This window comes from Mustela nivalis (assembly GCF_964662115.1).
Source record: "Mustela nivalis genome assembly, chromosome: 12".
In the NCBI taxonomy this organism is placed as follows: Eukaryota; Metazoa; Chordata; class Mammalia; order Carnivora; family Mustelidae; genus Mustela; species Mustela nivalis.
This window is the reverse complement of record NC_139031.1, coordinates 40,451,526-40,474,373: the sequence shown is the minus strand read 5'-3', so window position 1 is coordinate 40,474,373 and position 22,848 is coordinate 40,451,526. Positions and strand designations below refer to the sequence as shown.

The following is a 22,848-nucleotide window of genomic DNA, read 5'->3' as shown; positions in this document are numbered from 1 at the left end:
ATATTCTCTTATGTAACCATAATACACTATCAAAATCAGAAAATAACAAGTGTATATTTCTATACATACATATAATATTGCTTACATATGGACACGGGAATGTTCATTTACATTTATATTAATCTGTATCAATCCCTCTCTACATTTGTATTGAAAACTGTTAAGTTCACACTGATATTTACAATTTCAGTTCATTACTTCAGGGGTCCTTCTATTTCATCTTTTCTTTACTAGTGTTTTCTGAGATAAGAAACCATTATCCTAATATGTTTACTTACTTGATCAGTTATGCCTGTAGATAACTAATCAGCTATATTCCCCAGGCTCCTCCCCTCTCATTTCTGATGCAGTGACTCTGCTCACCCCTCTCAAATGCTATGACACCTCATACCATGCTAGTCTTCTCACATAGGTGCCTTCCTCATCCTGTTTAGGTTCAGGTCTTCTCCCAGGACACCTTTCGAAGCCATCTTCATTTTGCAGTCTCTAACGCTCTGCTCTTAGGCTACTGTAGCTCTCCTTCCAACATGGTCTCCTTCCTTTCTCAGACCCAGATAATGATTTCTGGACTGAATTTTCAGGGAGGAAAGTAGAAGAGAAATAGCTGAAATAATTTTGAAGGCTTTAAAAACTTATATTTAATTATAGAATTAACTGGCCCGTGAGTAGAAGAAATAATTTGACTTTTTTTTGATGCTGAAAAGAAAGGTAGTAAAATTATAATTTGGGACTGCCATAAAAATGACTAATGGGGAAAAAACCTTGGAACTTTTAGCTTGAGAACTTTTGGTTGGCCTCCAAATTTATTAACAATTGAGACAAATATTTAGAAGGTTAATATTTAGAAGGAAGAAAACTTTAGACTTGGGGACTTCTGTTCTTGCACATAGCACCCTCGAGTAAGCAGATGATAGTGCATGTCAAGGAATCAAATGTGAAGGATGTTTTGTGGTTCATTCTTAACTATAGCTTTTATGATAGGAGACTGTGAATTGTTTTTTATGTTACAAGTGGTAATCATTACAGTAAAATATAATGGTGAGATTTCCATAGTATCTTGTCATGGTTCTAAGAATAGATTTTAATTGAATGATCATTAAGTCCTCTGATAAAACTGATCAGCAATAAAGTACTAGGAATTATGGATTAATAGGATAATATATAAATGAAAATGACCACTTCAACACTCAAAGGAATTTCCAGGGAAATGCATGCTACTAATTACAATTTAATTTAATAAATGCTTTAGTAGTACACATTTAAAGTGCCATGTAAAGAGTCAAGGGAGTTATTATTTGGGCTTAATGGGGATAATATCTTATTTGTCAGATGGGATAGAGGTCTGAAACCAGTAACTCTCTGTTGTGCTTAAATTTCAAATGACTAATTCATTTTGACAATTTTGTAAAATAGCTAGTTACAGTTATGCTTTTATTTATGTTTTTAGCATATAATAAAGATCAGGTTTCTATATTTAACATAAATCTTCCTAATACTTAATATAGCAACTGCTGTATTAAAAAGGAATATGTTCTTAGCCTAGTTTTAAATACTAATTTCTGCCACAAATGAGCTTTTTGACCTTGGCTAGGTCACTTTGAATCTCAGTTTCTTATCATACATTTATCAGACATTTTCTAGCTAGGTAAACAGACATTTACCTAGTTAGGTTCTAAGTTAGGCATAGGGCTAAGATTAAAAAAGAGAGAGAGACATACCCCCTGAGAATCTGAGGATTTAGGATGGTGGTAGAGTGGAGACAGTTGGACAATAATACTGTCTGCTATGTGTAATTACTCCTTTCTCACAGAGTGCTTGAGATAATTGAATATATGAATGTACTTTGTATATATAATGTATCTATTAAGTCTGTTAATAAGTAAAATATTAAAATCAAATTTTTGCTTTAAAATATTTTTACTTAAAATATTAATTTTAAGCATATATTTATTAGCACATTTTTATGTCTTAATTTACTTTTAAGATCAAAATATCTGTGATGAGGAGAAAAGAAAGGTCAGGGTGGTTGAGAATGGTATGGCAGCTAAGAGGCTAAATACTTGATTAATTCTTACTTTGAACTTTTGCTTTGGCTGAATTCCTTTGATATAGACATTCAGGGTATACATGTTATCCTTTTATTTTGCAATTCAGTATAGCAGCAGAGCTCTTTTCTGGTGAGAGTCAGACGTAGCTAATTTGAAAGATGGTTGAGAATTTGCTCTTATTTCCCATTTTAAGCAAGGTAGCTTGCATTCTTGTTAATAAAATATGTTTTTTGTGCATGCCTGTTCTGTGCATTTCAATAAAAATGAAGTTTGGGTTTTGTTCAAGTTACTTATGTGACATTACTAATTAGTCTTAAGGGGTACACTTGCTTTATAGTTGCTACAGAATTAATGCTGTCCTTTGTAAACCTTCTGAGTATCTTATTTTTCCTTGAGTAGGTCAGGTATGTAATATCAGTGATATTAAGAATGAATCTTAGGGATTGTTTTTAGGATGACATTAAGATTTTGATTTTGAGGAGTGCCTGGCTGGCTCAGATAGTTAAGCATCTGTTGATTTCTGCTCAGGCCATGATCTCAGGGTGGTAAGATTGAGCCCTGTATTGGGCTTCACCGCTGGGCATGGCATCTTCCTTTGCCCCTACCCACTCCATTTCCTCAAAAAAGATTTTAATTTTGAGTCTCAAAATTAATTTTTCTCATATAGATTGGTCTTTGCTTTTGTTGTTGAATCATGTTTCCATAAGATTTCGTGTCATTCAGCAATTAAGAGTAGTATTTCTGGTTCAAACCATCATTATAGATAATTTTGATTAAGGAAGAGACATTTTAAAATTTTAGTCATCTAAAAGGCCAAATAAATGAAGAAATTAAATGAACTACATTTTGATCTCAGTTTGTTACCCTGGTTTCTTTAATCAATTTAATATTGATTTGGGTTCAGGTCCTGATCTCAGGGTGGTGGGATAGAGCCTTGCCTAGGGCTCCGTGCTCAGCAGGGATTCAACTTGAGATCCTCTCCCTCTCTCTCTGGCCCTCTTCCTGCTCATGTTTGTGCATGCTCTCTCTTTCTGTCATATGAATAAATAAAATCTTAAAAAAAAAAAGAATCTGGACTTCTTATTCAAGATGTTCATTCCTGGGAATTTGGGAGTCTGTGTTTTGACAAGAACTGTCCCTTACTCCCCATTCTGAAGTTTAAAGAGCACTGCTCTTAGTCTACTTTAATGTCCAGAGAAAGGAATTAAATTATACATTTCTTTGAAACGTAGTTGTATTTTTTGATAACTCATGTTTTTAGATATAACAAAGATATTAAGATACGTAGTTTTAAAGTAGTCTTCCTATAAATCTATTACTTGTTACAAAATAGTTTTCCATTGGAAATGTAATACAGAGGAGTAGAAAGAATGTTTTAAAAAGAAAGAGGAAATCACTAATTTTGATATATATTCTGTGTTTCTTAGGCAGAGCAGTAGTACCATATTCCTTTTTATGTGTTTTCTTCACCTAATGCAAGACAAGTATTTTTCCATGTCAAACAGGTTTTTAAAAGCAAAGTCTTATCACAGGTGCCCTCCTTAATACTTAAAGCAGCTGCGTAGCACTGCATGTTATATGTAAGTGATGAATTAGCAAATTCTACTCCTGAAACTAATATTACACTATACGTTAACTAATAAGAGTTTAAATAAAACTGGAAACATAAAAAAAATAAAGATTTTGGGAGGATAAAAAAATAAAAAATAAAAACTAATTCTCAGTGGCAGATTAATTTTATTTTTATGAGTGTATCATACTTAGCCTGTGCCCATTGTGGTACCCAAGAGATCGTCCTCCTACCCCAACTATTATTTGCAGCGTTTTTTCCCTTGTGCATTTGATCTTTGAAAGGGATGACATAGTCAAGGATGGGAACTGAAAATGTTATACCAACTTAAACAGTTACCATAGATGTGCCAGCATGTTTCAGCTTATCCTTGCCAAAATACAGTAGAAATCTTTTAAAAATGCCAAATATAGCAAAATGATGTTGCTAAATTAGTATTAGACAAAAGTTCTGAATTTTAACTTGGAGGCCCTTGATTACTGATGTGAAATTTTTAGTTTAGCTTTTTCTGTTTTTTGTTTGTTTGTTTGTTTGTTTGTTTTTTGGGTTTTTTTGGTCTAGCTTTTTATTAAACATTCATATCACTAACAACAATTTCTTTGTATGCATACTCATGCTGTTTTGTTTTGTTTTAAGAAATATGGGTAAGACAGATTAACAGAGTTACCAGTATAATTCATACAACCCACCATTGGTCCTTAGTGTGTAAGTTTTGGTATATGAGACTTATAGAACTTGAAAGAATAAGTCAGGCATGTAGGTCAGTTGATTAAAGCCTGCCCACTTTGGCTTTGAAAGCCACTTCTTTAGAGCCACTTTATAGAATGTGCTCCCAGCCCAAGCATAAATCATCTCGTTGCTTCACCTCCTCTGTCCACTAGATCTCTAAGTAAAATTCTTTCCTTGGTATATTCTATTTCCTTTCCTGCTATCTTTCCCTTTACTTACCCTGTAGTGTTAACATTGGCTTTAAGCTGCCCTCTGTTCATAGAGCCCTCCACTCTGCTATTGCCACAAAATCTTTACTTAACTCTGATCAACGTTTCAAAACTATCCCGATTTCCCTCCAAATCAAAGCACTTATTTCCTTAGTAAATGCTGGCCACAACTAGAAATTAGAGGAAAAGTCTGATTTTTCCCCACCAAGATATGAAGGACTAATAGTATTCACAAGAGTACTTGACTTTTTAAGAAGGAATGTTTATTGAATGATCTTGGGCAATAATGTGAAGAATTTGGAGGAAGATGAGGGGAGAGCTTGTAAACAGTATCTATCAATTTCAGCTCTTTTCAGTTTAGCTAAACAAACAGTTTAGCTGAACAACAGAAGCTTGATGTACAATCTAGGAGAAGTTGCAGACTGTAGCCTAAGTAAAGACTAGTGAGTGCATTTTAACCAAAAAGTTGTGGTAACCCATTTTGGAAATAATCATGAAAAGAATTTCCAAATAGACATTTAGATTTTTTTTTTTTTTTTTTTTGGTAACATGGTGATAAAAAGGCAGTTAATTGCTTAAACTGAGCTGTGTAAATGATACTTTTATCTCTGAATATAGCAAGAACTGTCATAAACATCCTCCTTAAGGCCTCCATGACACATATCAAGTGAAAGTTTTTTGACTCATTGGATGAGGTAATTATTGAGTGGCTGGTTGGAATGTTTGCTACTGGCTACATAGCAGAATTATTACTTAGCTCTTAGTGCTGGCACTCGATTACTGTAATTAAAATAAGTAAATCTTGTTTAGATAATTGCAGAGCCAGGTCATGGGGAACCTGTTCAGCTTGCATTTTAGTATTAGCATGTGATCAGTCCTAATACATTTTGAGGAGATGAAATAGTCTTAAAGCAAATCCCAGATCACATGTTAATGGAATATCTTGGAAGAAATATCAGTGTCTAGTAGAGTCTAGACTGTTCTTGATAGATTAAATCTTCAGAGAGATAAGCATACTAAAAAGCAAAACAAAGAATAGCAACCTCTCTTTATTTTTAAACCAGATATAAATTAAGAATAAATCTGTACTTTTTAATTTCCTGTCCATTACTCCTCACTATGGTTTCTTAGTCCAAAACTGCTCTTCTTAAAAATCAGTAAGAAGACTTCTCATTATCCCTGGGCCATTTTTTTTTAATCTCTTACTTGGTATGACTACTTTTTCCTTGCAATTCTTTCTCATTTTTGCAATGCTGCTTCCTGATTTATCTGGTTGTTCAGCGTCCCTTTTACTGGCCATCTTTAAATGTTGGTGAATCTGGCATTTTGCCCTGTCATCATTTACTCACTAGAGGCTTTGTTTTGTTTTGTTTTTAAATTTTTCTTTTTATTTATTTGAGAGAGAGAGAGCGCAATCAGAAGTAGGCAGAGAGGCAGGTGGAGAGAGACAGGGAAGCAGGCTCCCTGCTGAGCAGAGAGCCCAGTGAGGGGCTTGATCCCAGGACCCTGAGATCAAGACCCGAGCTGAAGGCAGATGCATAACCCACTGAGCCACCCAGGCACCTCACTAGAGTTTTTAATTTCATCTACCTTTCGAGTCATTTTGGGAGGCATCTCCAAAACATATATGGAAATACTTGATGGGATATTCTGGGCTTTAGTTCTGGGGTAGAGTATAGTCATGTGTTTTGAAATAGCTCTTTAAATAACACTGGTGGATTCTGGTTAAGAACTCCATATAGTTTGATACTGTCTCATCTCTACTTCAGCTGAAAGTAACACCTGGATCATAATAATACATAACATTGGAGATGATTTTTTAATGTCAGGCACAGTGCTAATAAATTTTATTAAAATAGCTTAAGTAGGTGCCTGGGTGGCTCAGTTGGTTTAGTATCTGCCTTTGGCTCAGATCGTGATCCTGGGGTCCTGGGATTGAGTCCCATGTCAGACTCCCTGCTCTGTGGAGAGCCTGCTTCTCACTCTTCCTCTGCCTGTCTTTCTTTCTGTCTCTCATGAATAAAGAAATAAAATCTTAAAAAAATAAAATAATTTAATTAGATTATTTTATTATTTTGATCAAGGTCGCTATGTATTGTGGTGAACTTGTATTTGAATTTGTATAAAACTGATTTCAGACCTCCGGATAAACAAGAGTAGGCAAGCAGTGGACAAGTTAGAAAAGATCTACAGGATCTCTCAAGCACCAGGCTTTCCTCTTGTTTAAATTCCAGTACAGGCCTCCTGAAAGGAGTTAAATATTGTTGTTGTTGTTTTTTTAAACCTTTGCTTTCTTTCCCATGCTGTTGCTGCAAGCTGCTGTAAAGTGGTCTTTTATACCTATAATATTCCAGATAGTTGGAATGCTCCTTCAGCCTTCAAAACCTCATTGAAATATGACCTCTTTTCTAAGCTGTTGAGATCCTTAGTTCTCTGAAATTCTGTTACTCTTGGATATCTCATTCATGGTCTTGATCAAATTTTGCCCTGTAGGACAACATCTTTGCATTCCTCATTCATTTATTTAATGACCACCTATAAAGTAGCAGATGGTATTCTATTCCCTAAAAATCTGGATATGGATAAAACATGGTCTGTGTCATTAAGCTCCTAGTGACAGGGAAGGAATTAGGATCCAAGTTTGTTTGTGTTTATTACAGCATAATGCAGAATGATAAATCACTCTTAACCCCACAGCAAGTGTACTTGTTCAGTTGTTGAAACCTGTCAGAGCAGGGGATCAAAAATAATACCATACCATTTTATTTTAACAAAACATTAGCCAGTCTGTTTATGTAAGGCCTTTTCTTTGATTGTATGTTTGCTCAGAGGCATTCCATGTCATTTTAATAAAGCTATACCTATAATATTTATTTTTTTAAATTTTATTTATTTGAGAGGGGGGGGGGAGGGAGCATGAGAGGGGACAAGGCCAGAGGAAGACCTTGATACTTTGTGATAGTTTGTGTAGGCGCCTTGATTTTTTTTTTAGTTTTATCTCCAGTTAAAACTGTTCTCAGTTGCCTATTTGCTCTTAGTAGATATCTTTTATTTCTCTAAAAATAATTGTATCCTCCTTACTCTTAAAATTATTTATCCTCCTATGCTTCCTTTTTTCTTCATCCAAGTGCTAAACCACAGGTTTTGAGCTTCTGCCTTTCTAAAAAGCCACTCCACATCTAAGCATTATTTAACTGTTCACTGGTTTTCTTGGTTAGTTCCTATGTTTATCTCAGTGAATTGCAGCTTGCTCTGTGAAGTCTTCCTTGATTCTTCAAGCTATACTTCAAGCTATATATACTTTATGTATGCCGACTGTATTTTTTGTTTAACTATAGCTTGTTTCTCAATGAAATTAAACTTTCGAGGGCAAAATGTCCCCAGTTCCAACATTAGCAGCTATTAATAAATAATCATAAAATGAAATTTTTTGTGTCTGTATTTTCTGTCGATTGTAATAGTGTATCAGAGGATAGCTGTTGGGATGCAGAAGCTATAGGATGTTGGGAGATGATTTATCTGAATGAAACTTTGAATCCTCCTTGGCAGGTTTTTTCAAATTGGATCATGATATGAATTTAGTGAGCCATTTTAAAAAATGAAAAATAAAAATGATTTGAAAATGAGTGTATTTTACTTAACATGAGTGTTATTTCATTAAATTTTTAAGTTTGTATGCACATTTGTACAATACAGATAAGTATACTTGTATGTATGTGTATGCTGGGTTTTCATGGAAAATGTGTGTAGAGGCAGCTTCTCTATTTTCTGTAAATTGTGGTAATAAAAGTTTGAAAACAGCTGCCTCCATGGATAGTCCATGGAGAATCCCAGAGACTTCATGTAGAAGCAGATTTACATGAAGAGCAGAACCCCAAGGTTAGGGATTGCAACAGGGTTTTTTTTTTTTTTTTAAAGATTTTATTTATTTGTCAGAGAGAGCGAGCGAGAGCAAGCACAGGCAGACAGAGTGGAAGGCAGAGTCAGACGGAGAAGCAGGCTCCCTGCGGAGCAAGGAGCCCGATGTGGGACTCGATCCCAGGACGCTGGGATCATGACCTGAGCCGAAGGCAGCTGCTTAACCAACTGAGCCACCCAGGCGTCCCTGCAACAGGGTTTTTATGGTTCTTGCTCTACCACTGACCTTGATGTGCTCTTGGCATAGTCAGTTAACTTCTTTTTGGCTTCATTTTCTAATGTTTAAATGGTTTGATTTGTGTCTCTAAGGACTATTCTAGTTCTAATGTTCTGAGACTACATAATTAGCAAATGATGTTGATAATAAAACCACATTATGTGTGTTCCTTACACAGTTTGTGTAGTGAAGTAGGTTTTTCCAAGCCACTAATTGATAAAACTGAGGAGCATCTGTGCTTAAGTGTTTATATGCTGTATACAAATGAAAAATCCTCAAGGTTTAAGCTATGTATTCTCTACTTAACAATAACTAAGACAGTACTGTTACTTATATTAGGTGCTATAATGATGTATGATTAAGGAAAAATAATTTATAAGAACTACACAGTATAATATCTCAAAGTATGCTTCATATGTTAGATGTTACTAGACATTTTAGGGGTTTGGGGGTAATAGTCTAAGGCTGCAAAGTTGAGGAGCTGCTGGGTAGAACAGTCTCTTTAATTATAGGACCTCTGAGAGCCTTTATAATCCCAACAACCTAAAGGAACCTTACCTTAACTGTTACAAATAATTATTGATGTGACTTTCTTCAGAACCTTGTGAACAAACTTTTCATGAATGTTTTATTCTTAGACTTGAAATGTAATAATTTTCAATGATGATGGGATATGCATGACTTTCATGGGCTAGGCTTCAAAGAGGACATGGGTTATTTTAACTTGTATCTAATGTTAAAGTAAGGGGGCAATATAACAAACTCAGTTACTCTTATTTTAGAATTTTCTTCAAGTATTTAACATCTTTAAATATTATAATATTTTGTTTTAACAAGGACAGAAAAAATATTAAATTCAGTTATTTCTCTTAAGGTCCGTTAAAATGAGGGACAGTGACTTTGTTCTGAACATTTATAGTGCATTTCATTTAACAGATCTTAAAATATTAGTTATAAAGGAATACAAAATACTACATGTTTTATTCATGTAAACAAATATAATGTTAGTGATAAAGAAATATAAAATGTTGCAGATAGGCATTCTGTTTATATTTTATTGGATAATTTTGTTTTCTTAAGTTAGGATATAGAATTCTGAATTGTGTTATTCTTACATTTTTCTTAAATAATACAGTGTATTCTGACAATCAAGCTTATTAATTCAGAGCTTTTCCATTTTTAACCACTTGGTTTGTCTGTATCTGAGAGGCCTATTAGTCTTTTACCATGGATGGTCTGTTAACTCCCTGTTTCTAAGTTGATGTCTTGTGCATTTTTAAGTTTCGTTGCTATTTTTATTCTTCTATCATATGAGACTTTAAAATAAACCAAGGTAAAGTTTATAAATGAGAGAATTAGTAGAATCTAAGGACACACAGCAAAAACTTAACACTGAGTTTCTGGTTCTCTCCTTAGATTAATTAATATACAATAATTTGTATTTCGATGACATGTTTATTGCATTAATATTCTTTTTTTTTTCCAAAGATTTTATTTATTTATTTGACAGACAGAGATCAAAGTAGGCAGAGAGGCAGGCAGAGAGAGAGAGGAGGAAGCAGGCTCCCCTCGGAGCAGAGAGCCCGATGTGGGGCTCGATCCCAGGATCCCAGGATCACGACCTGAGCCGAAGGCAGAGGCTTTAACCCACTGAGCCATCCAGGCGCCCCTATTGCATTAATATTCTTAAAATGTATTTTTTAAATCTTGTGTAGTTTGTTTTTAATTTTTTGTCTTACTGAAATGAGACTTTTAGTTTTTTGTACTTGCATTTGCTTGTCTTGCTTGTTAATATTATTTGATTAAATTTTACTATAAATAATGGAATCCTAAAATAACAGTGTATGACAGGTTAGAAATTTATTCTTCCTCTATTTCAGAATCCAGAGTTGAATAGTTTTGGATTGAAGTGATGTCTTTGCTTTAAGTTTTCAGTGTTCCCCAGGTACTTCCTTGTTTGTTGCTTCACTAGGCATGTTCTCTCCCCAGTATATTTCATGGTCTAAGGTAGTTAATTCAGCTCCGAGCATCATGGTTACATTTCAGCCAGCAGGAACAAGGAAGGAAAAAGAGGAGTGCATTACCCTTAGAGAACCATTCAAGAAGCTACAACATGACTTGGACTCTGGAGCCAGATTCAAAACTGTCTTAAATTCAAATCCTCCTCACTTTAGGGAAAAAATACTATTGTGGTGGCTTTGAGCGGCTAGGTTAGCATGAGAAGGCATTACACCAAATATAGATACCAACTTTCCCTATTTGGATATTCTGCTCAGGGCCCTTGTGGCAGCAGCCATTCACAACAGACAGTTGGTATGGTGGTGTGCAGCTAAGAACTGTACGTAGGTTAGGGTAGGTGAAGCAAGATACCCTATTTAGGAAAGTTGAAGTCACCTAGGTTTTTAGGTCAAATTTTCTTCCATCTTAGGAATATTGGGAGTACTACCTACGTCCAACCTACCCTTCAAAATGTAGCTTTTATTTTACTGGGAAACTTTTCATTGATCCATAACAGTCTTGTGTTTCTTGCCTCTTCTATGTGCTTTAGTACCTTATGCTTATCTTCCTTATACCTTGTTAGAATGAAATGGTAAATTGTAGCCTTCTCCCACCCAGAGAGAGGACATGTGTCTGGGTATGTGTATAGATTTGTATGGGGGTATGTATGGTGGAGGGGTAAGAATGAATTTCTTGTTTTTAAATCTTCATAACATAAGCCTCTACTATAGTGCATTGTACATAGGAACTAATTGTGTGTACTTGTACATAAATTTGCATCTATTTTTGTTAGTCCATCCATGCCTATTCTAAGATTTATATCCATCTTTTAAAAGTTGGCTTTTAGGGGCGCCTGGGTGGCTCAGTGGTTGGGCGACTGCCTTTGGCTCTGGTCGTGGTCCTGGAGTCCTGGGATCGAGTCCCACGTCGGACTCCCTTCTCAGCGGGGAGTCTGCTTCTCCCGCTGATCTCTCTCCTCTCATGCTTGCTTTCTCCCTCTCTCAAATAAATAAATAAAAATTATTAAAAAAAAAAAGTTGGCTTTTAAAACTGATAAAGTACAGCTTAAAGTTAAGTGAATTTAATTTTTCTAATTCTGTATTGATGTAAAATCTTTGACTTTTAATTTGAAAGGGGTGTTAAATTTAAAATGTTTTTATCTTGATTCATCCTGTTTCTTCTTACCTTTTCGTGTATTATTAATCTCATTAAATATTTTCACAGAGAAAGTACTTTTTATTGAGTATTTACTGTGCACCAGGCACTGTGCTTAGGTTTCACATGTATTATTTAGTTTATCAGTTCATATATTATGTTTAATTTGATATGTGAAGAAACATTAAAGTTCAAGTAGGTTGCTTGCTGTAATCCTGCTATAAAGGTAAGATTCTCATCCAGAAAGCCTAAAGTTAAATGCTGTACTAATAACCACTGGACAATTGCTTCTGCTAGTTGTACAAAACAAAATTCTGTAAGTCATTTTAAGAGTTTTCTGTTTCAGGACGCCTGGGTTGCTCAGTCGGTTAAGCATCTGCCTTCAGCTCAGGTCATGATCCCAAGGTCCTAGGGTCGAGTTCCATGTTGGGCTCCTTGCTTGGTGGGGAGCCTGCTTCTCCCTCTGCCTCATGCTTCCCTGCTTGTGCTCTCTGTCACTCTCTCTGATAAATAAATAAATAAAATCTTAAAAAAAAAAAAAAAGTTTTTCTGTCTCATCCCCCCATTAAGCCCTAAATATGTTTAAATTCATTTTTTTTGGTTTTGTTTTGTTTTAAAGCCTTCCTCTCTTAGTATGCTTGCCAGTGGTTCTCTACCATTGCCTACAGAGCAGAATCACTAGTGATTCCCAAGCCTTGGCCCTGGAGACTGATTTAGTAGCTGTGAGGCTGAAACTCATACATAGTATTTTATCTGAATAAATTGCACTGATTCAGACTTCTGTTTTCTGTCTAATGAGTTCTTTTCTGTACCTTTCTTTATTTTGCCAGTTTTTATTTATCTTTCAAGTTCTTGTTTGGTTGTCACCTCTTTCTGGAAATCTTTAACTCCCATCTGATTTAGAAGTTACTCTTCTGTGTTTTCTAGCATCTTAAGTATAGCTAACTACAGAGCTCATAGCATGTGCTTACTTATTTGTCTCCGCTACTCTGTCTTATTTTGCCCTTTTAATCCCTTGTGCCTGGTACATAGTAGATTTTTAAAAAGTATTTACAGAATTATATTTCCTGCAAAGCACTAAGTAATATTTCACATCGCTTTTTGAGGATATTTTATAGTCAGAATTTGGCACTGTTGGGGCACCTAGGTGGCTCAGTTGGTTAAGTGTCTGCCTTTGGCTTGGGTCATGATCCCAGGGTCCTGGGCTCTCACTGTCTCACTGTTAAGCAGGGAGTCTGCTTCTCCTTCTCCCTCTGCTGCACTCTCTCTCAGTCTTGTGCACTCTTTCTCTCTCTCAAATAAATAAAATCATCAAAAGAAGAATTTGACACTGTTTTCGGTTTTCAGTGTGATCTTAAAGTCTTCATCAGGGCAAGTAAAAGAAAAATTATTACAAGAAGAAATTATTAGTCAAATGGTTATGGATTTCTTATCTCCATGGGACCCTTACTTGTGGATTGATCATGATCTTAATCATGATAAGGATGTTTAAATATGTGGGACCAAAATGATAACTTACCTTGTTTTTAGATGACTAAAAATTAACTTGCTAGAATTTTATTTCTATGTAATTTTATCTATATTGCATTATGCTTTCTGGTTATAATGAAGAAAATACACATTTGGTTTTAGAAAGATTTGAAGATAGAAAATATTGGTATAAGGGAAAGAAAGCCTGAGTCCAAATCACAACTTTGAGGTTCCTTTCTAGGTCACCAATGAAAGCATCCCTCCTTTCTTTAAGAAGTTGTAGGGATTAAAGCCTTCATAACTAACATTTAGTCTTCCTTCATCACAATGTTGTGTTCTCTTATATATTGCCTTGTAGATTCTCATCCCTTTCTCAGCTGCCCCACCAACCCTTCTACTGCTTTTTCTAGATCTCCCATTGTATGTTCAACACAGTTACCTCATAGTAAATTCTTAACTGCTTCTTAGTACATTCCTTCTACCTCCTTTCCCTGAATGAAACTGGGATCTTGAAGAACCTTTTCTCCTACAGTTTGTAACTTTCTTTGGGGGAACTTTGTTCCTTCACCTCATGAGTTAGAGTTGGTGGGAGATGGTCTTAGTTACCTTCTTTATGGTTAAAATCTTCTGTTCCATTGCAGTCCTGTGAATTAGAAAGAAATAGAAATCATCTTAGTACAGAGTAACTCATTCTAAAAATTAAATGTCAAATTCTGAACTTTAGGGGAAAATATTAAGGTCTCCTTCCTTTGATTGGGCTCTTTAATTAAGTTTGAGTTTGACAGAAGTATTTTGATCTTCTTACTTCCTTGATTCCAGGATATGATCTATGAGATATATAATCAGATTGGATTTGGGGGAGGTAAGAAATAGTACAATAAAACCCTCAAAACTAGACCTGATAAATGAATTCACTTATGTCACAGGATACAAAATCATTGTACAGAAATCTTTTGCATTGCTATACACTAATAATGGAACAACTGAAAGTGAAATTAAAACAGTCCCATTTATAATAGCAGCAAAAATAATAAAATATCTAGGAAAAAACTTAACCAAAGAGTTAGTTGTTAAGTATTTGGAAACTAGAAAACACTGATGAAAGAAATTCAAGATAATACAAATAAGTGGAAAGACATTTCATTTATGGGTTGGAAGAATAAATATGGTTAAAATGTCTGTACTGCCCAAAGCGGTCTATAAATTTTAATGCAATCCCTATCAAAATACCAATAGCATTTTTCATAGAACTAGAATAAAAAAATCCTAAAATTTGTCTGGAACCACAAAAAACCTCAAATAGTGACGTGATATCAGTCTTGAAAAAGAAAAAATAAAACTGAAGGTATTATAAGTCTAGATTTCAAGTTATATTACAGAATGGTAGTAATTAAAACCATATGGTACTGTCATAAAAATAGACACATAGTTCAGTGGAATAGAACAGAAAGCCCAGAGATAAGCCCACAGTTATATGGTCAATCAGTCTTCAAAAAGGAGGAATGAATATACAATGGGAAAAAGTCTCTTCAACAAATTATGTTGGGAAAACTGCAACATGCAAAAGAATGAAACTGGATCACTTTCTTTCTCCATACACAAATATAAACTCAAAATGGTTTAAAGACCTAAATGTGAGACCTGAAGCCATACAAATCCTTGAAGAGAGCACAGGCAAGAATCTGTGATACTGGTCATAGCAACATTTTCCTAGGTATGTCTCCTGAGGCAAGGGAAGCAAAAGCAAAAATAAACTATTGGGACTACATCAAAATAAAAAGTTTCTGAACAGCAAAGGAAACAATCAATAAAACTAAAAGGCAAACCTGAATGGGAGAATATATTTTTAAATGACATATTTGATAAAGGTTAGTATCTAAAATATTTAAAGAACTGATAGGACTCAATACCAAAAAACAATTTAATTAAAAATGTTCAGAAGACATAAACAGACGTTTCTCAAAAAAAGACACCCAGATGGCTAACAGGCACATTAAAAGATGCTCATTACTCATCATCAGGGAAATACAAGTCAAAACCACAATAAGATATCACTACTTCACACCTGTCAGAATGGGTAAAATCAAAAACACAAGAAACAACTGTTGGTGAAGATGTGGAGAAAGAGGAATCCTCATGCACTGTTGTAGGAATGCAGAGTGGTGCTGCCGCTGCGAAAACAGTATAGACGTTCCTCAGAAAGTTAAAAATAGAATTACTCTGATTCAGCAATCACACACTGGATGTTTACCTTAAAATTACAAAACCATTAATTCAAAAGAATACATGTACATGTACCCTTATGTTTATAGTGGTGTTATTAACTATGAAAGTAGCCCAAGTATATCCATCAATAGATGAATGGATAGAGAAGAATGGATGAAGTGTGTGTGTGTGTGTGTACACCATTCTTCATATTCTAATATTCCATTATATATTATTATACAATTACATGTTTATATATAATGGAATATTATTCAGCCATTAAAAGGAATGAAGCCCTGCCATTTGCAACAACATGGCTAGAGCTCGAAAGTATAATGCTAAGTGAAATGAGTCAGTCAGAGAAAGACCTATCATATGATCTCACTCACATGTGGGATTTAAAAAACAAATCAGCAAAGGGGAAAAAAGGCAAATCAAGAAATAGACCATTAGCTATAGAGAACAAACTGATGGTACAAGAGGGGAGGTAGGTGGGGGGATGAAGGAAATAGGATATGGGGATTAAAGAATACACTTATGATGAAAAAATAAAAAGATGCTGAAAAATTAGTATAGTAAATACACATTTCGACTATGAGAGATGTTCATTTTTAGAAACGTTGATGAAGGAAATGTGTATCTCTGAATTAAAGAAATTGAGCAGTTCATGAAAAAAATTTACTTTGCCGAGAACAGTTCAGAATAAGTCTAAATAACTTGGAAACAACTACTTGCATAAATGTGGAAGATGAGAGGTAGAGAAATGTGAGCCAAGTTAAACTGGATTCTGAAATTCTTTTTCTTGGCCAAATGATACTCAGTTTTTGTTGTGTTTACTTCTATAGAGATCACCCAGTTACTGTAGTTATGGTTTACATTCTAGATCAGTCTAAAGGAATATAAAATGTACAGAATAAGTTGTCAGATAGGATATTTATTTTCTTTTAAATTGAAGGTTACCTACTTCTGTCTGTATAACTCACCAATAATTTACTCTGACATTTTTTAAACCTCTGAGACTGTTGGTGAAGCTTTCTGAAATGTTCACCTTGATTGTAAGCAAAATAAGCTATCTTTTGTTGTTATAACCAACATTCAGGGGCATCACATATGAATTGAATCTTAAAGCTTCAATTTTAATGTGAGTTGTCTAGGAGTGGATGGAAGTTAACTAATTTAGATATCTCCTCCCTGACATGTTAAAAATTGACCAGACCTAAGTTTTAGTTCAGAGTATGCAAGCTATTACTTCATGTAGTGAATGACGGGAGTTTAAATGAAGATAGAGAAAAAAAAATTCCCTGGGGGGAAAAATCATACGTGAAAGTATAGTTAGGTGTTTTATGATTTTTTTAGTGAGTATAAAAAAGCAGACAGTATTTTGACATTTTATAATAGTATAAGATACATGCTGTTTAAAGTTAAACAGTCTTAACCATTGTTCCCAAAACGAGAATTGCTCAAGAACAAAAAGCAAATAGTCTTAATCTTTAATAGGAGAAGCATGAGCCTAAATTCTCTAGGATCAGGTATATACTTTATTATGCCCATCCATAATTTTCTGCTCCAGGCATCCATGGATTTATAGTCTGCCTTCAGCTTTTACCATGGTATCGAGTGCTTCCTCCACCTAAAATCCCAATTAGACAACACAGACCAGTCCTTCTGGCAGACCCTGGAGAGGTTAGAATATTTTAAGAAAAGTCAGCTTTATTCCATCTGATTTGAGGGCTGCTAAATCCCTTGAGTCCCAGACATACCCATATAGAGAATAGAGCAAGAGAAAATGAAAATGACCTGAACTTTGTTGTTCATGGTACTTTCTTAACTAGGCATTTGTTTGGTTGCTGTAAAGCTTTGACTTTTTCCAGAGCTCCTATAAAGTTAATGCAGCCAGTCTCTAGTTGTTTTTGATGTTTCTATGAGGGCTTGGAACTTCTTAAGTCTGTCATTTTGCTGATGTCACTCAAGAATGCTTTTAAAATTAGAAAAAATTAAGTTAGTGAAGGAAATTTAGAGCACACAGAAATGTGGAAAGGTAAGAAAAAAAAAATCTTATCTCCAATTCTACTCTGTAGTAACCACTATTAACATTTTGGTGTGTTGCCTTTCAGGCCTTTTTCCCCCTTTGACATGTCATGCCTTTCATTTTACCCTGCTTTCTCTTGTTCTTCTATCCTGTACCACCAAAAAAAAGAAAAATTGTTTTTAAAGTTAATTAAAATAAGGTCTCTAAACATACTTTTAGTCAGTGCAGTATTAATTTTTGAATTTAGTATACTTTTACATTTGGCAGCCCAAAATATTTTTACAGGTATGCAAATTTTTCATTTATGCTTCTAAATGAAAATATTATAGATATTTTTCTTCTCTTTTTTTGTTTTAAATAAAACACAAGTCATATTTATTAGAGTTGTCCAAGTCAGCAGTGGTGATCTTCTCACTCATCTTGCCATTCCTGGACCCAAAGTACTCTGTGGCTTCCGCAGTAGTCATGCCCCTTTTCACCTGGTCAAAGACTACATGCTTGCCATTCAGCCACTTGGTGTTGGCAGTGTGGATGAAAAACTGGGAAGTGTTTGTGTTGGTTCCAGCATTTGCCATGGACAAGACGCTAAACCCTGTGCTTCAGGATGAAATTCTTGTCATCAGATTTCTCCCTGTAGATGGACTTCCTGCCAGTGCCATATGGCATGTGAAGTCACCACCCTGGCATAAATCCTGAAATAATCTGCGAAAGCAGGGACCTTTAGAACCAAGTCCTTTCTCTCCAGTGCTCAGGCCATGAAAGTTCTTGTTGTGTTTGTGTGTGTATGGTGTGTAATTCTTCCTCTTCTTATTTTTTATTATATTAGTCACCAGACAGTACATTATTAGTTCTTGATGCTGTATTCCAAGATCCATTGTCTGATGTCTTTGAAACTTTGTCTGCAAACAGCCTGGAGGAGATGCAGCCCATAGCAATGTTGAAAAACATGATGGGGTTGGGACGCCTGGGTGGCTCAGTTGGTTGGACGACTGCCTTCGGCTCAGGTCATGATCCTGGAGTCCCGGGATCGAGTCCCGCATCGGGCTCCCAGCTCCATGGGGAGTCTGCTTCTCTCTCTGACCTTCTCCTCGTTCATGCTCTCTCTCACTGTCTCTCTCTCAAGTAAATAAATAAAATCTTTAAAAAAAAAAAAAAGAAAAAAAGAAAAACACGATGGGGTTGACTGTGGCTAGATAGTGAGTGGCAATAAGACAGTGGCGTCTGTAAGGCCTAGATATTTCTGATTATCCCCTACAGGCTTGGGTTTTATTGTAGTCTTTACTCTTTTATTCAGTATATAAGAGTTGAGAAAGAAGTAGGTATCAAAAATCTGTATTTTCCTTGGTCTTAGAAATTTCTGGAATTTTTACATTCAGAAAAAAGTGACATCCCCTCATTCAAAGGGGTAAGCCCTGACAACCTAGTATAGATCTTAACTTTCTTGGGAGCCAGTGTAAAAAGAAAGAACTTAACCTGGACAGAAATAGTAATGCTGATATTGTGATATCAGTTATTTAGGCTATAGGTGTCTTTTAAACCAGCCGAACTATTAACAATAACTAGATTCTTTAATTGTGCTATATTAGTTGATAATTGCAGTTTGATTTTTAATTTATTTAGTCTTGTATTATGTAGATCTCAAAGCTATTTATGTTTTGGTAAAAATTATATATAATTTATATATTATATGTTGTATTAAACTTGACATAAAGAGTTAAAGAAGAGTATGTGAATCTGAGCAGAAATTGTTTTTTGCCTTCTTCCATTCCTACCTCTTACCTCAGTCAGGAGCACTCTAAAAAGTAATTACCTATGACTTTTTTTGGGATTTGGTTTATGGAAAGGTACCCTTTATAATTAAAGTGATGGATAAATTGGAAGTACTTTTTTTGTGATTCAGTTTTATACTGAGATGCATTTTGATTAATTTTTCTTTCATCAGCAGATTTCTGCTTTTTATAGTTGTATGATTTCTTTTTTGGGGGTGTCATTCATTAATTATTGCCTATAATAAATGTTTATACCTAATTTTTTTTATGTTTTATTTTACTGAAGTAGCAATTACATAATCCAAACTTGGGTGCTTCTTTCATAGCTAACTTTGGTCTCTAGGAATACATTACTATTAAAAATGGAGACTGTTGTATTAGATGCATTACTTTTAAGGGGCGCAGATTGTAGGATTACAAAGCTAAAAAGATTCCTTGAAAGCATGACTCTAATCTTATAAGAAAATGAGGACAAAGAACTTATTCTAACAGGGAGTCTTTATAGTATGTTTTCTAATGTCACTTCTTTGTTCAATCAAGAATTACTTAAATAAAGCAAGTTTGGTTATGGTAATGGTTGAATATTTAAGGTTGATAAAGTAGCCAACTTTAACAAATTTTTCCTCCCCCTTTTCTTTTAGGTGAATCTGGACTCGGGAAGTCAACTTTAATCAACTCATTATTCCTCACAGATTTGTATTCTCCAGAGTATCCAGGTCCATCCCATAGAATAAAAAAGACAGTACAGGTATGTACATTTGTATTGTTCATTGATGATCTAATCATTCATGATTAGAACTTCCTCCTCCAGCTCAGTCATGATCCTGGAGTCCCAGGATAAAGTCCTGCATTGGGCTCCCTGCTCAGTGGGAAGTCTGCTTCTCTCTCGGCCCTTCATCCGACTCATGCTCTCTCTTTCAAATAAATAAAATCTTAAAAAAAAGAATATTTATTCTAAAATATATTAGATCTTAGTGGTCATGTACTTGCCAGTAGTGTTCTTGGTAATTACTGCTGAGTCCTCTTTGTAGCTCTGGCATATGGTGTTAATGCCAGGCTTGCATTAGTAAGTCATTAGTATCTTCCAGGTACTATTCTAAGCAGTTTATGTGCATTAACTTACTTAATTCTTAACAACAACTTTATGAGGTAAGTGGTATTATTACCGCCATTTTACATGGGTGGAAACTGAGGTAGGGACATGGTCATATCCCTGAGATCACATAGTTAAGAGTGACAGAACTGGGGCGCCTGGGTGGCTCAGTTGGTTAAGCAACTGTCTTCAGCTCAGGTCATGATCCTGGGATCCTGGAATCGACTCCCATATCGGGCTCCCTGCTCAGTGGGGAGTCTGCTTCTCCCTCTAACCCTCTCACGTCTTGTACTCTCTCTCTTTCTCTCTTGAATGAATGAATGAATAAATAAATAAATAATCTTAAAAAAAAAGAGTGACAGGACTGGATACAAATCTAAGCAGTCTGGTTTGGTGTGTTTTCTGTCAAATTATGCTGTCTCTATACTGTTGATATTTAATACACACTAGTTTCATAGGTTAACCAGTTCTTAATAGGTGGTTTAGCTTTCCTTTACTACAATCTCCCTATTTAATAATGTTTCATCCGACAGCTTTTTGGTTTTCTTTCTTTTTTAAACCTTTTCCTTTAAAAATCTTATATAGAGAGAGTTTCCCAACTAGGCAGTTAAGACAAAATGAAGACAAAATGATTTGATCAGTGAAGTCCTGTGAAAATTGTTAAAATAATATAAAAAATGCCTCTATCGGGGTGCCTGAATGGCTCAGTCATTAAGCGTCTGCCTCCGGGCAAGTCATGATCCCAGGGTCCTAGGATCGAGCTCCACATCGGCTTTGGGCTCCCTGCTTGGCAGGAAGCCTGCTTCTCCCTCTCCCTCTCCCACTCCGGCTACTTGTGTTCCCTCCTGCTATGTTTCTCTCTCTCTCTCTCTCTGTCAAATGAATGAATAAATAAAAAATATATATATATATTTTAAATGCCTCTGTAAGCAGTAAAGAGCCAGTCATCTGACTCTAGCTAGTAAGGGATAGTTTCAGGAAGGGATTTTTTTGTTTGTTTTACTTTTTAAATCTCAAATAGTACATACATGATGTTTGCTGTTGCTTGTTAGGTTTAAATTTGCAGTCTGGACTCAAGGGTAAGGACTTCCCTTTAAATACTAAGCTTGAAATTCCAATAAACTACTGCTGGGTAAATGATGGAAGCCAATTAACTCACGAAGATTTTGTACCTTTCCATGTTTTATTTTACTTTGCTTAATAAAGACAAAAGAACAATACTCAAGCTTTCTTGATTCATCCATGCAGTGATTTTTTTTATTTTTAAACCAGTGTCTGAACACATGAAAGTACCAGTGCTTGCAATTTCAGGAATTTGACATAAAGAAATTGAATCTTTCATACTCTGTAGCAAAGTATTTGCTCAAATAATGAGAGATTGCTTGTAATGTAGTTACAACTGTGTGTATCCTGTCATGGTCTACATATTGTAAAAAGGATATTAAATAGAATTCACTATCATATTGTCATCAACGATTCTCCATATTGTGAGACTGAATATTTTTCCTGTCTTCTCAATTTTATACAGTGAGCATGCTTTTATAATTTTGCCTTTCAGAAAAGAAATATGAATACCAAAAGATAAGTATTTATAAGGAATAAGATTCATATTAAGAATTCGTTCTAGGTCAACTCAACAAAAATATGTCCCCTAAAAGTCCTTATGCCAAAAATAAATTTGCCAAACAAATTTATTAAAAATACTGATAGACTATATGGTACTGTCTACTAAACCAGTTGCTCAGACCAAAAAACTTGGAGCCATCCTTAACTCCTTTTTTCTCTTTCAGTCCATATGTAGCCATCAACAAATCCTGTTATCTCTACTTTCACAGTTATATCCAGAATTCTTTAGGGTTCCATCATCTCTCTGCCTAGATTATTAGAATAACCACCTAATTTACCTTTCTGACATGATCCTTGGTCACCATCTCAAACTTTTTTAACAAAGCCGTGAGTCTTCTTTCATAGTCTCAGAACAAGGCCAGAGTCAGCTTTTTAAAAATTTTTATTGATCTATTTCTATTTTTTTTGAGCAAAATTTTCTTAATATAATTTTTAAATGAATATGTAGCTTTATACCAAAAGGGCATAGATTTTAGCATAAAGCTTGATGAACTTTTGTATACATGTTCATATATTTAGGTAATTACCACCCAGATTAATATAATGTACATTTCTAACACCCTGGAAAGTTTCCTTTTGCCTCCCCTAAGTCAGTATTACACCCAACTTCAGATATAAATAGCTTTCTGACTTCTGTCTCAATAGATTAATTTTGTCTTGAACTTCATTTAGATATATACTCTTGTGTGTCTGATTTCTTTCACTGAAGATTATGTCTGTGGTATTTGTACTGTATAGTTATAGTCCTTTTTCATTGCTGTGTAGTATTTCAGTATTTGATTATATCATAAATTATATTCTGTAGATAAGCA

The 22,848-nt window shown here is 34.9% G+C and overlaps 1 protein-coding gene across 3 annotated transcripts in view; it reads left to right on the top strand.

Annotated features, from left to right (window-relative positions):
* SEPTIN7 (septin 7) overlaps positions 1 to 22,848 on the top strand; it is a gene marked incomplete at its 5' end in the record, with an annotated part of 108,872 nt that overhangs the window by 45,785 nt on the left and 40,239 nt on the right. For all 3 annotated transcript variants that reach the window (XM_082693173.1, XM_082693175.1, XM_082693174.1), the window contains one exon: positions 19,959 to 20,065. In XM_082693173.1, the coding sequence (XP_082549299.1) occupies positions 19,959 to 20,065 (107 nt within the window). The remainder of the gene's footprint in view (positions 1 to 19,958; positions 20,066 to 22,848) is intronic.